Raw genomic sequence first — 13,924 nt, 5'->3', positions numbered from 1 at the left:
GGGACAGAGGGACAGAGAGACAAAGAGAGAGAGAGAGGCAGAGAGAGACAGAGAGACAGAGACAGACAGATGTGGGGGGGGGGGAGACAGAGAGACAGACAGAGAGACAGAGAGAGGGAGAGAGACACACAGAGAGGAAGGGATCCAGAAAGCAGGTCGTGCCTCCTTCCCCTCCTCACCCCACAAGGGATGCATCACTGTTAATGGGCTCATCTCTGCAGCCAACCCCGGAAGGCAGCCTGCGCTCTTGGCTGAGAGCAGGCTGTGCTTGGCTGCTTTGCCAGCCTCGGCTAAGAGTGCCCTGAACCCTGCCAGCGGGAGAGAAAAATGGGGCATTTGTTTTGCATGAAGTTAAGACGGTTGAGAGCTGGGGACAGGCTGAATTAGTCTGTGAGCCTGCTACCAGCCAGGTCCACTTGGGCCTGCTCATCTCTACATCGCCCCCCTCCTCTCCTCTTTACCTTCTTCCATTTCTCAGCTTCTCTTCCTGCTATCACCTCACCTCTCTGTGCTCCCCGCTCACCCCTCTCCCAATCCCAGATCCCACAAGGCTAAAGTCAGTGTGGGTCAGAGGCAGGGTGTAATGCTACGCATCCAGACTGCTGCCATCGAAACCAGGCCCCAACCCAGAATAGATCTGGACAGGCCAAAATCATGTGCAAAAGGAATGCACTAGGGATGGAGGCATGTATACGTCTTCTAAGTATGTGAACATATATGTGAGTATATACATAAGTATATTGTGTGTAGTGTATGGTATGTGACACCCTGTGTAGTTTTATATAGTTTATTACAGTGAACGTGTGCATGTATGTCTGCCCTGTGTATATGGTATGTGTACTTCTGCTGTGGGTTTGGTGGATTACATAGTAGTATGTAGGTTGTGTGCACACACATGTACAGGCCGCACGTGTGTAGTGGGGTGGAGTTGAGGGAGCATAGAAGCTTTGAGAAGCTTTTCTAAGACAGGCTCTCACGTTAGCCTAGGCTTCTGTGGGGGCAAGGATAACAATCTTAGACTTCTGGTACCCCAGTACCTCCCCAAGAGCTGGGGGTGTGCCCCGCGTCCAGTCTGTGCAATTCTGTAATCTAGCCCAGAACCTCTCCTATGCTAGGCAAGCACTCTGCCTACTGAGCTACATCCTGAGTCCTTCTGGAAGGTTTTCTAAAAGGCCCGGAACCTAAAACCAGTTTTCTTTTCCAGCCTAAAGCGGGTTGTGTGGCCACTGAGTCAGACCCTAGTAGCATCTGGGGGCTTCCTGGAGGCTCTTGACTTCCTCCTTAGCCGGGCTGTCTGGAAAGGGCAGACAGCGTAGCTCTACTCATCCTGGGACCTGGCCTCAAGGTCCGCAGCAATAAGGCCTAGATACAGAGCAACCCCTGCTTGCTTCTGGGACTGAGAAGCCCAAGTCTGTGACCAGCCATCTAATGACTAGCTTAGCTAATGACAAGAGCGCATGTGTAGGTCAGTGTCCCCCACAGCAGCCATTTCCTGTGTGTCTCCTCTGAATGTCACAAACACCCCTGTGGCCAACTTACCTAAAGACTCTAATTTTAACCAGGGCAGTGGGGGTGGGATAGAGAGAGGGGGAGGGGAAGTGAATACATGAGCTGTACTGTGTGGAAATTGAGGACTGCTTATCAAAAAGGAGATGCAGGCCCCTCCCCATGAGTAAGAGCACCAAGGCTCTGCTAACCTCACAGCTTAACAGAAGTCAGCGGGTGGGAATTCCCTGGGAGGGCAGCCTGTGGCCCCTGGGGAAAGTCCCTGAGCAGGAAGCTGTGGGAACTGGAGGAAGTCACTGGGCTGAAGGAGTGGGGGCAGGGTGTAGCACTGTCTCTGTTGTGAGTGCTGCAACCTGCACTTTCCTCTTGAAATTCACACCCTGGGCTGGGCAAAGCTGCAGCAGGTGGGAGTCCCCAGGCTCCCTGCCTCTGGACAGGCATCTCTTTCCCTCTCCCAGGCCAGGATCTGCAACCTTCCTTCTTGGCATCTCCCCAGGCATCAGTTCTGTGCAGTCCACCTCAGGATGGGCCTGTGGCTGCCTTATATGTGTTCATTTGCCCGTGCCCAGAGGACCTCAGAGCAGACACTCAATAGAAGCTTTGGGATGAAGCACAAGGAAGAGACAGTCACATGTCAGTAAGAGCTGAGCTTTGGGGGGTGTTGAGATGGCTCAGTGGTTAAGAGCACTGGCTGCTCTTCCAGAGGTCCTGAGTTCAATTCTCAAAACTCATATAGTGGCTTATAGCCATCTATAAAGGGGTCTGATGCCCTCTTCTGGTATACATGCAGGTGTACAAGCAGACAGAATACTCATACAATTAAAAAAGAACATAAATTTTAAAAAATATATATTTAAAAAAAAAAATAAAAAGCTGAGCTTTGATGTTTTGGCTGTGTGTCCTGAGGCTGGCTGCTTAACCTCTCTGAACCTAAGACTCTTCTTATGTAAAGTGAGGATGACCAGGTCTTCCGAGCTATCTTGTTCTGTGGTCACAATCCACTGGGACAATGTGCGTCCTGCTTAGCTTGGCTCCTGACCTCACTTGATACATAGGAAACAGAAATCCTCTGTCCTGGCCACCACACCTCTGCTGGCAGTTCATAACTCTGAAGAACAGGAAGCCCCTGCAGTCAGCCACCCCAAGCTGCAGTACCACCAGCTCCCCTTAGAGCCACAGCCCAGCAGTAAAACAGGGAAAGAGGGACCCTCAGGCTGAGCCCAACACCACCATCTCCTTCTGGCTCAGTTCATCCAATACAGACTGGCCAGCCTGAGTGTGGTTCCTACGTGACCAGGATGGGACATAGGAACCAGCCTCTGTGTGTGCTCCCTGTGAGTCACCTCTGTTGGTGGCTCCCAACTGGGGTGAGAATGGAGTTTGCAAGGGTACTGAGGAAGACGGGCCAAACTGCTTCTTCCTCTCTTTTTGAGCCAACTCCAAAACAGTGCTGGTGAGAACCAGAGCCTGAGACACACAGCATGCCACAGGGTCACGGTGATGATCTGGTCTTTGGTGAGACCTCTCAGGTGCTGGGGGAAGCAGCAGCTGGGTGCCTCTGTTTGATGCTATGATGTAGACAGGGCGCCCTCTGCTGGGAGAAGTCAGGAAGGCCTCTCGGATGAGGCTGGAGCTTAATTTGGGCACAGGGAACCACCCAGCATGGGAGGGCCCCACATCAGAGCATCCTGGTTAATCTGTGGAACCCAGGGATTTACTGAGTGAAGCAGACAGGGCTCTGTGTGAGACATCAAACGCCCCTCCCTGAATCTCACTACCTTTCCGCCCATCTTGGACCTCTGTTTCAAGATAGCAAGTGCCCTGATGATAGCACGACCTCCATTCTTCCACTCAAGACAGCATGGCCTCCTATTTCCACATCAACCAAAGAGAGACACTGGGGCGGGGAAAAGTGGTCTTGGGGTTGCCGGGGTAGGAAACTCAGCCTGGGATCCCCCCAAAATTTGGGAATTCGCCAAGGGAGATGTCCCCAAAGGGAACCTCCTCCCAGGGCCACCAGGCATGGCTGCTCAGGTTGTGCGTGGCACAGGGTGGCCTCTCTCAGCTACCATGTGCTCAGAAGACGGATTTATCCATCTCCACTGCTCATAGTTTCTGTCACGACCCTGCGGCTCCAAGGGTAGATCATCAGCGTGTTTGTTATGAAAGCGGTGATTTATGGGAGCAAAGGGTCTGTCTAACAAGATGAGACTATCCCGTCTCTCACATAAGGGTGTGTGGTAAGATGGTGCCCGCATGGGCCTCACGGCTGCCCTCTCTCTGCAGTTTTTCCTGTTTATCCTGATCATCTTCCTGGTAGAGCTCTCGGCAGCCATCTTGGCCTTCATCTTCAGGGAACACGTACGTACCACTCAGCCCCTGCCTCCTCAAGGACACCCTTAGAACTAACTGTCTCATCCAGGGCCTTGAGCCTAAACATGACCTGCACCTCAGGGACACATTGGGGTCCAGAGAAACCCAGTGAAGTGGGGTCTCCTCCTATAGAGGTAATTCCAGAAGGTCACAACCAGGGTTGCCTAAGGGTCCCCACTCCTGGAGCACCTGGTACAGGCTCCAGCCTGGTTCTAGAATCTTTATCCAACCCCAGTGACAGCCTGATGATGGGTGTCACATGGTCATGTGGTTGGCGAGGATATCCCCAGTCAGGGCATGTCTTGCTAAGCTACCAGCCTCTCCCTGCTTAGCCTACACCACAGGCTTCAGACAGCTCCTTCCCCAGAGCCTGGAGGACAAGACCTGTTATGACAGACAGAAGGGCTTCAAACAGGAGGGATGGAAGGATAAGACATGGGCCAGCCTGGGACAAGGAGCCAGCCTGAGGAAGCTGTTGAGGACTGCGACTTTGAGGACATAGCGGGGAGGTATGGGTGGTTGGCTTCCTGTAGGTTGGGCCTCATGCCTGCTGCTTCTGAAGGACAGAATGACTGGCAATCATGTCCCCCAGCCCCCAGACACCCCCACACTCATCTTCTGTAGAGAGCTGCAAACTGAGCAGGGTTCCCTGGAGTTAGATGAGCCTGTAAATGCAGACACACTTCTCTCAGCCTGTGATGACACAGCAAGGTTCCAAGCCTTGGGAACGGGGTGCCTACCCAAAGTGGACAGCTTAGTATCACCCGGGGAAGACAGGCTGGGGGGACTCAGCACCTTCTCCTCTGTCCTCAGCTCACCCGAGAGTTCTTCACCAAGGAGCTTACCAAGCACTACCAAGGCGACAATGACACGGACGTTTTCTCAGCCACCTGGAATTCGGTCATGATCACAGTGAGTGCCCCGCCCCTCCCCATGTCATCCTGGGATACCGTGAACACTCAGAGCTTTAATGCTGACATGAAAAAGCCTGTCCTCTAGAGCCCTCCTAGTCCCTTGCCTGAGCCAGGCATCAACAATCCATCAAGAATCGCTGATCCCACTCTTGGCCTCTGCATCATCAGTGGCAAGGCTGGTGGATCACAGTCCACTGCCCCTGACTTAGGTCCTCACGCAGTACCATTGTGAGTGATGTTAGTGATACTCAGCACAGAGGCTGAGGAGATGGGTGAGTCATTAAAGTGCTTGCTGTGTAGCTAGGAGGAACTGCGTTTGGTCCCCAGCACCCATGTAAAAAATCAGGTATGATGATGGATGCTTATAATCCCAACACTAGAGAAGTGGAGATAGGCATGTCCCTGGGACTCTCTGGCCAGCTAGCCTAGCCTAATCTACAATCCCCATGTCCCAGTAAGACCTGAAAAATAAGATGGACAACACATAAGGAATGACATCTGAGATTGACTTCTGGCCTCCACTCATATAGTCACATGACCACACAACACACACATACATCTGCATATAAACAATTATACACAGGCCAGAGTGACGATAATAATTAGCATAGTATAATATAAAATCATAGCAACTATATGTGCACTGCTTACCAAGTGCTGATGAGGTAAAGAACATACTGCCATGCCCCCCTTACAGAGAAGACCCGGAAGCTCGGGAACACAGGTCATTACCACAGTCACGTGCAGGGCAGAGGGATCTTGGCCCTGGCAGAGGCTGATGTCCCCTCCGGTCCCTCACTAGCTCCCACATTCGGCTCTTTCCTAGTTTGGCTGCTGTGGGGTCAACGGACCTGAAGACTTCAAGCTGGCCTCCGTGTTTCGGCTGCTGACGCTGGACACTGAGGAGGTGCCCAAGGCCTGCTGTCGGAGGGAACCCCAGGCTCGAGATGGGGTGGTGCTGAGCAGGGAGGAGTGCCAGCTGGGGCGGAATCCGTTCATCAACAAGCAGGTAGGTTCCCCAGGCAGGGGAAGCAAGGTATGCCCAGAGGGTCTGAAGGTGGGCTAGAGCTTTGCAAACAATTCTGGCTGTGGCGCAGGCTACCCTTGCCTAAGAACCAAAGAAGTGAGGAGAAGATCACACTGACAGAGGAGACGAGCTGGGTTCAGGCTGGGGTGAGAATTTGGTCTCTGGGTCCAGGGTGAGTTTTCCAAACTTCTGTTAATAAGAGGTGGGAGGCACTCCTTAGGCATATACTGTATTTATGAGGAAGCTTACTCTGGCCAAGTAAGAACACTGCTTGGTCCAAGAGGAGTAGAGTCTTATTGACCTGACCCTAGATAACTCGGCAAGCATCCAGGCTTCTTTCTTTTCTTGAAATCTGAGGGCTTCTTCTTAGCCTTCGCTCTAAGGGAAGCAGAGGTCTCAGCTTTGTCCCCTTCAACAAGAAACACAGCCCCACTTCACCCTTGGTCCCTTCCTTCCTGCTGGCCAGAGGACCCCCCCCCCCACCCTGTCCATAAAGAGAGGCAGGGAGAGGTTGGGCGTGGCAGATGGGAGGAGGGAAGGAATGAGAAGGAGAGCCACACCTGGCCTTCTCCTTTGGTCAGACTTCTGGAAGAATTCAAAACACTGGCGAGCTGACAGAGCACAAGGGACAAGGCCGAACTCCCACAGGCTCCTCCTGGTCTAGGGAGAGGCGGCAGATGGTGATCCAGTGAATGAAGTGATCCTTGCCCACAGCGGTGGTTCTGAGAGTGAAGGCACATTGAATGAAGTGCTAGAGTGTTCATGGGCCGGAGCTTAGGGTACTCGGAGCCCCACTGGGAGGGCATCACTGGGCTGAGACCTGGGCCCATGTTCTCAGCTTGATACCAAGAGCTCAGCTCTTGGCCTCATACCTTCCCTAGGATAGGCCAGAGTGCAGTGTCTCACACATCCTGCCTTCCTACCGTGGGCGAAAGAGACAGAAATGAGGAGGAAGGGGCCCTGGGATGTGAATGCCACGGAGAGAGCAGGTTTGGATGAAGGTTTGGATTTTGGGGATCTATGGGAAGAGCGAGTAGAATTTGGGGAGGATTGAAAGATGTGGAGAGCCTTGTGCTTCCATCGCTGGCAGGCCAGGCTGACACCTGCCCTGTGAAAGCCAAGCCTCACTGTATGTTACCAAGCCTCACTGTGTGTCACCACTCTGCTGGAGAAAGTCCGCCACAGCCCAGGAAGGTGAGGCAGATGGTTGCTTCTGCTCTCTCGAAAAGGCCCTGGAGCCACACGCATTTAACCAAGGGAGAGCGCAGCCTGGTAACTGAGTCACACCCTTCTGAGAAAGTGTTAGAGCCCCAACTTCAGCCACAGTGCAGCCACTCGGGACCTTGCAGAGCCCTGTGGTGGCAGAAACTATGCAAAGGAGGAGCCGGACCACCAGGCAAGATGCAGAGTTACCTCACTGAAAAGAGTTGCTGGGGGCTCCGCAGGTGGGTGGGGTTGGAAGAGTCCTACAACCAGATTCCTGCCCTTCAAAGTCCACTGGCTAGCCTCAGAGAAGCATCTCGGGACCTCCCAAGTCCTGACCTTCTACTGCGAGATGCTTCCCCGTGAGCATCTTCTCGCTGGCTCCTGCACTGAGGACCACACAGCCATAACAAGTCTCCATCACAGAGCCTCTTCAGGCCCAGTGAGACTAACTCCCAGGACCGGTCCTCCCATGCCCGTCCCCGCTGAGCCATACTTTCTGTTAGGAGCCCCCCCTGGGAGACCATATCCAGTTGGGTTATCTCCAGAACTGCCTCCTACAAAGCCCAGGACACATTTGTGACTGGCACAAGCCAGACTTCTAGAGTATGAAGTTCCCTTGGGGAAGAATGTGGCGAGGTTGGCACTCTGGCTGCTCTGGGGCTGAGAATTCAAGACAGTTCTGCATGAGCAGCAGTCCTAAGGAGGGTGACGTGCATTACTGGCCTTGTAACAGATGTCAGTGCGAGTCCAGGCATGTGACAAAGGTGTTTCTATGCCTTCTGGGTTGGGGGACATGGTGTGTGAGGTTTGGGGAATGTTGAGAGTGAAGTACCTTTGAAATATCTAGACAAGGGTCCCAGGTAGGAGGTGGGATGCTCATCCTGGAGCCTGGGATGGCATGCTAGTGATGAGAATGTAGGGGCTGCTGCCCAGGACCAGCTTCCCTCTGTGTAGTTAGTTTGGGGTGTCTATGAGCAGGAGCTGGACATTGGAGGTGCTATGACAGGCACTGTCTTAGTTAGGGTTTTACTGCTGTGAACAGACACCATGACCAAGGCAAGTCTTATAAAAAAAAAAAAAACAACATTTAATTGGGGCTGGCTTACAGGTTCAGAGGTTCAGTCCATTATCATCAAGGTGGGAGCATGGCAGTATCCAGGCAGGCATGGTGCAGGCAGAGCTGAGAGTTCTACATCTTCATCCAAAGGCTGCTAGTGAAAGACTCATCTCCGGGCAACTAGGGTGAGGATCTTAAGCCCACACCCACAGTGACACACCTACTCCAACCAGGTCACACTTATTCCAACAAGGCCACACCTCCAAATGGTGCCACTCCCTGGCCCAAGAGTATACAAACCATCACAGGCATCTAGAGAGTATCCCCATGGACAGATGGATCACAGGCATCTAGAGAGTGTCCCCATTGACAGATGGGAATGCTTCATTGTGGGGTGACACCCAGAGCATAGTCAACTCCAGGTTCCGATGGAGGGGCTTGGCCACATGAGGACAGGCATTTAAAAATACAGTTTCCACCCCCTCCGTGTAGAGGGAAAGGACTATCAGGCCCCTCTTTGAATCTGGGCTTCCCTTGCTATGTGTGACCTCGAGGGAGCCACCTACCTGCTCTCTCCCAGTTTGCAAGAAGGTAAACCACAGACGAGCTCAATAGGGGCTGCACAGAGAACCAAATGATGCAGGGCACATAGAACCTAGTAAGACCCTGGAGGAGGGAGGCTGGGTATAGGTAGCACTGTCCACGCTGCCCACTCATGCCAAGGGCTTCCCTGTCACCAGGGAATTTCCGCCAGCCAACCTTCTGCTCTGCTCAGATCGCCTGTGTCAGGCAGAATGTGTCTACCCACCCCATGGGGCTCCAGGGACAATGGGGTCTCCCTTGCCCATTTCCTAGTCAGTCTCCACGTGGAAGACATGTTGACTCCCATCTAGCCACAGTCCCTGTTCAGGTCTTACTGTCTGTGTGCTCAGATACAGCCTCCCCAGGTCCACATGGCCAAAGACACTGGGAATCTGGGTAGGAAGCAGCAAGACCCCAGCCTGATCAGAACCTGAAATCCAACGTGTGCCCCACATAGATGGGCACAGTTCCTACCCCTGCCCCACCACCGACCACCCACATGGAAGTCCTCTAGTTGGGCCCAAGGAATATTCAGGTGCTCATAAAAGAAAAACAAACAAACAAACAAACCTGTTTTTGTTTTTGTTTTTTAAAGAATATATTTCAAAAGGCTTGAGGTTACATAGCTCAGCCAGTAGACTTGTCTAGCATGCACAAAAACTAGGTTCCATCCCAGTACCTCATAAACTGGATAATGCTAGCACTCAGGTGATAAAGCCATGGGTAGAAGTTCAAGGACATCCTCAACTACACAGAGAGTTCAAGGGTAGCCTAGAGAGAGATCCCATCTCCAAAAAGTGCATATATCTCAGTCAGAGCTGGGTGAGTGTGGCTCAGTGGTCTGATCCCCAACACTAACGTGTGTGTGTGTGCGCGTGTGTGTCTGTGTGTGTGTGTGTGTGTGTGTGTCTTGTGCCTGTAGACAGCATGGGAGTGGGAAACGGTGGACACAAAGTACAATGTCTTTGGGGCCCAGTGGGAGAGGTCTTGGCTCATCTGGCTCTATCTGTCACCCACAGTGCCAGAAAGACAGCAGGCATAAGAGTCACATGAAGGTGGCTGCTCCTGTGAGGCTGTGGGAAAGAGCTGAGCAATCTTTGAGGCTGAGCTGCCTGGCCTTGAGCCTGGGGAGGGGGCGCTGTCAACCCCTCAGCAGTCAGGCAGGTCAGGAGAGGGACTTGGTGAGGCACTGTGGACCTCTGTGAGCTACTGTCCCACCTGGGGCCAGGGCACCATTTGACATTCTGATTGAAAAGATCCATCCCTGTCAGCTCTGTCCTGGGGGCCTGATCCCCTCTTCTACAGAGCACCAGGGCCTGGGGATCTGGACATCTCCTCATAGCCTAGGTCTGTGGCTGAGTTAGCCTTGAAGTTTTCAGCCTGTCTTGGGGACTGGATGTGGCAGAGAGAGGGATGTTGGTGACATCCTGCCAATGACCGGATGCTTCCTCCTCCCCACATCAGTATAAAAATGCCAGCCTGCAGCTGCTGAGCCCTGGGGCCAAATGCCAGGGACTTCAGTGCTGACAGTGATCCTGACTGCAGGCCACACCTCCCTGCCGTGGCTTCATCTCTGGCCTTTCCTTCCCAGGGCTGTTACACAGTGATCCTCAACACCTTTGAAACCTATGTCTACCTAACCGGAGCCTTTGCCATTGGGGTACTGGCTATCGAGGTGAGTGGAGGGGGCCTGGGGGGAAGTCCCAGGGTCTGTACGCTCAGCCTCCTTCCCAGATCCACAGCTGTTGCCTACTGCAAATGTTTACTGCTAGAGTCATTCTTGTGGCCTGGAGCTACAGGTCTGTGCCTCTCCCGGGACAATGGGAACAGGCAGGCCCAGAGAGGCACCCCACCTCTCCACAGCTCTGCAGTCCAAGTGTGTTTTGCAGGATATACCACGAGCCGCCTGGAAGGCAGGGGGCTCTCGATGAATCCTGACTTTGCAATGTTCAGGGTCTTTTAAACTTGGCAATGGAGCTTTAGTACCCTTCATCCCGGTGTCCCAGAACCTACACCATAGCTGAGTGGCTGTCAACTTTTGAGCTACCACTCAGCATTTCCTTCTCCCTGCTCCCTGCCCAGTTCAGGGATGCACTCTTGGGCAGTGAGGCCATGCAGCCTAATGTGCAGCCCTCACCTCCTGCTCTTTGGGGACCCTTTCAAGGAAGCTCTGGTTGCTTAGCACTCTGATGTGCCCTTGTTCAGGGTCCCCTGTGCCTTGTCTCTCAGGATACCAGTTCTGTGTAAGTCGCAGGTGTCATTCATTAATTCCACGTGCATATATTGAGCCCCTGCTGTATATGCCAACGCTTCTGGAAGTGAACCAAGCCTCCTGCGAGAGCTGAGACCAACAAGAGACGCACAGATCTTCCTGAGGCTGGGCAGATTTCAAGAATTTGTACATAGCCTTGCCTCGATGTAGCCGCAGGTCAGGGTTAGGGAATTTCAACCTCTGCAAACCTCACCAGCTTCCTGTGAGCTAGCTGAGAGCGCAGGGGGTTAGAAGCAAGGGCTGGGGGAGGGAGGGAGGAGGGCAGTATGCCTCTGCTCAGGCTAGGTTACCCCCACTGAAGCTGTGTGACCTAAATCAGGTTGTAAGACATCTCCAACATCTCCATGCCTCACTTCCTGTTGGTTAGAAAGGCTGCTGCTGGTAAGCTCTTGGTAAACAGGTGCCCAAGAAGGGTCGTGCTTTGCCTAAAGTCTCTGCCAACCCCAAAACAACAGATTTGAACTGTTTAAACAGATGACTTGCTTTCCAATGCCTGTTTTTTACCCAAGTGGCAAGCAGGTGCTTGCCCCAGGTAGTGTCAAGAGTCCCCTCGGGGTGTGCTGGGTAGCCCCTTGACATGCACCCAGTCTGACTCCAGATCACCTTCCTTTCTCTGCAGCTCTTCCTCATGGTCTTTGCCATGTGCCTCTTCCGGGGCATCCAGTAGACCTTGGCCTGAAGACACTCAGCCCACCACTGCCCAGAGGCCAGCCCCTCCCCTTTCCTGTCCTCTGGCCCCAGGGGAGGAAGCAAGGCCAGTCCAAATGGCCAGGAGCATAGAGCTAATTTTTACAAACAAAGACAGACATAAACTGAAGGGGTCTCACCTAGGCTCTAAGGCAAGGGGCTCCGGCTCTCCAAGGACCTAGGGCTGGCCTGGGACCAGCTGTTCCTGAGACCAAAGGTTCATCAGCCTCAGAGCCCCTTGGCCCTGTCAGACTGGAGTGTCCCTTGGCCTGGATCACCTCTCTTAGCATTTCCAGGATCAGAGCAACCAGGAGGCAGAAACACATCCTGGAGGTGGAGCCAGTGCTCAGGCCCCAAGGAGCCAGCTTTTCACAACACAAGGACAGACTCCGCAGCACCATCTGCTGGAGAGCGAAGCGGTCCCTGCTCCTGGCTGCCTGAGGGTGGCTGTGTGTGGACCCTGGATCAGAAGGTGGCCCTTTCATTTCTGTCCAGTCTCACAGCATGTGCATGACAAGGTCATCTCCAGGCTGCTGTCGCTCCAGCCAGGACTCCACTCCGATATAAACTGGCCAGGAACTGCCCGCATCCAGCTCTACAGTCCGTACTGTGTCCACTCTGCCCTGCTTGTACCTCTGTCAGAGATCCAACTGTGATACATCGCCTGTCCCCGTGGGCCATGCCCCACCCCTGTTCTCCCAGGTGGAAGACACCCCCAGTATTGCTCATTTCTCTCTACCCAGAGCTGAGGCTTGAATGTGTTCTTCAAGATCCCTGCCAAGAATTCACCCCTGCATCCCTCCGCATAAGGATGGATCTCACTACCTCCCAACGCAGCCTCCTGCCTTCAGATGCTCTGACATCACCATCACCTCTGCAGACAGAAGGGGTTTCCAGTTTTCCATCTGTGTACCCCTTCACTCTCTCTCCTTCCTAAAGGTTAAGTTCATGCCTCTTGTCTGCAGACTTAACCCCACAGCATCTCCTACCGTGACACTTTCTGATCTTTTGCTGAACATGTATTTTGTTAGTCTCTCTAGGCTCAGATTACCCAGACTAACAGGTTCACAACCAACCAACCAACCAACACACACACACACACATACACACACACACACACACACCTTGAACTGCAGGCTAGAGTAGCAACTAGTTGCAAGATGCCTGACCCTGCCAGGACCGTGTTGAATCCATTAGTGTTGTCTGTCAGGATCTCAAGTTTGATTAATTATGTCTGCCAAGGGCACAGCAGGGGAACAGTGGTGGAAGGCACAGCTAGGTGCCTGCTCTCCTCTCTCAGATGGAAGAGCCTGACCTGAACTCCAGCCCCCCTTTTCCCCTCTGCCACCCAGGAGTCAGCCATAGCCTGTTCTATGACGCTGTCTGGGTGCAAGGGGGCTACCTCTCCCATTTCCTCTCCTCTTCATGTGGACCTCACCCAGCCTGGCCTTCCTGGGGGGTCTCTGAGTGCCATACGGAAGTCGTCTTTATGACAGCTTACTTGGCATCCCCATAAATGAAGCTGTGAGCTCCCTAGAGGCTGAGTCACCAGATCAGGAGACCCCCTTTGCTGGCTTCCACCCCAGACTAAGAGGACCCAGGCTGACTCAGAACCCCAGCACGTACTGGACTCCAACTGTCTAGGAAGGCAAATGGCTCGGCTGTTGATTGGAAGTTCACGGCCAGGTTGAGGACAGAGCCCAACCGCAGCGGCTGCCACCCAGAACTAGCACAGGCTTCCAGAGATGGGCAGGGCAGGGACAGGGAGGGAGGGAGAAGCCAGATGTGGAGCCTGGGCCATTCCACGGTAGATCAGAGGCCCTCACCAGGCCTTTCCACACTCAGGCCAAAACGCTCCCGAGTAGCCCAGACTCAACCCAGCCTCTCAGCATCCCCATGGGACCAGACAGACGCGGTCTTCACCCTCTGAGCTTGCTGGTAGCCACGGCAAGGCTGTCTGAGGTCATCCTAGTGGGGCTTGGTGAGCTCCTCCGTGTACTCCCAGGGGAGTGGAGGGTAGCTCTTCCTTCATCTCACCCTAAGACGCCAAGAACTCAACCAGCAGAAGAGCCCCTTCCTGTCCCAGAGTCACTTGCCTAAGGGACAGCTGTATCTGTCAGGCAAGGAGCTAAGACTGGATCTGTGGCCCATGCTCCCCACAACCCTGTCCCAAGCCCCTGGCCTACCTAGGTTCTGAGCCCAGCACCTTCATCCCCAGGAACTTTGTGTCACACACACACACACACACACACACACACGCGCGCGCGCACGCACACACACACACACACACACACACACAC

At 53.6% G+C, this 13,924-nt stretch overlaps 1 protein-coding gene across 1 annotated transcript in view; it reads left to right on the top strand.

Moving 5' to 3' along the window:
* The window catches only part of Tspan18 (tetraspanin 18), a 128,444-nt gene extending 114,547 nt beyond the window's left edge, over positions 1-13,897 (top strand). The window contains exons 6-10 of the mRNA XM_021194708.2: positions 3,793-3,867; positions 4,693-4,791; positions 5,620-5,802; positions 10,257-10,340; positions 11,557-13,897. Coding sequence (XP_021050367.1) covers positions 3,793-3,867; positions 4,693-4,791; positions 5,620-5,802; positions 10,257-10,340; positions 11,557-11,604 — 489 coding nt within the window. The 3' untranslated portion in view covers positions 11,605-13,897. The remainder of the gene's footprint in view (positions 1-3,792; positions 3,868-4,692; positions 4,792-5,619; positions 5,803-10,256; positions 10,341-11,556) is intronic.
* Positions 13,898-13,924: the final 27 nt, after the last annotated feature.

This window comes from Mus pahari, chromosome 3 (assembly GCF_900095145.1).
Source record: "Mus pahari chromosome 3, PAHARI_EIJ_v1.1, whole genome shotgun sequence".
In the NCBI taxonomy this organism is placed as follows: domain Eukaryota; kingdom Metazoa; phylum Chordata; class Mammalia; order Rodentia; family Muridae; genus Mus; species Mus pahari.
This window is presented reverse-complemented; position numbering and strand designations above follow the sequence as displayed.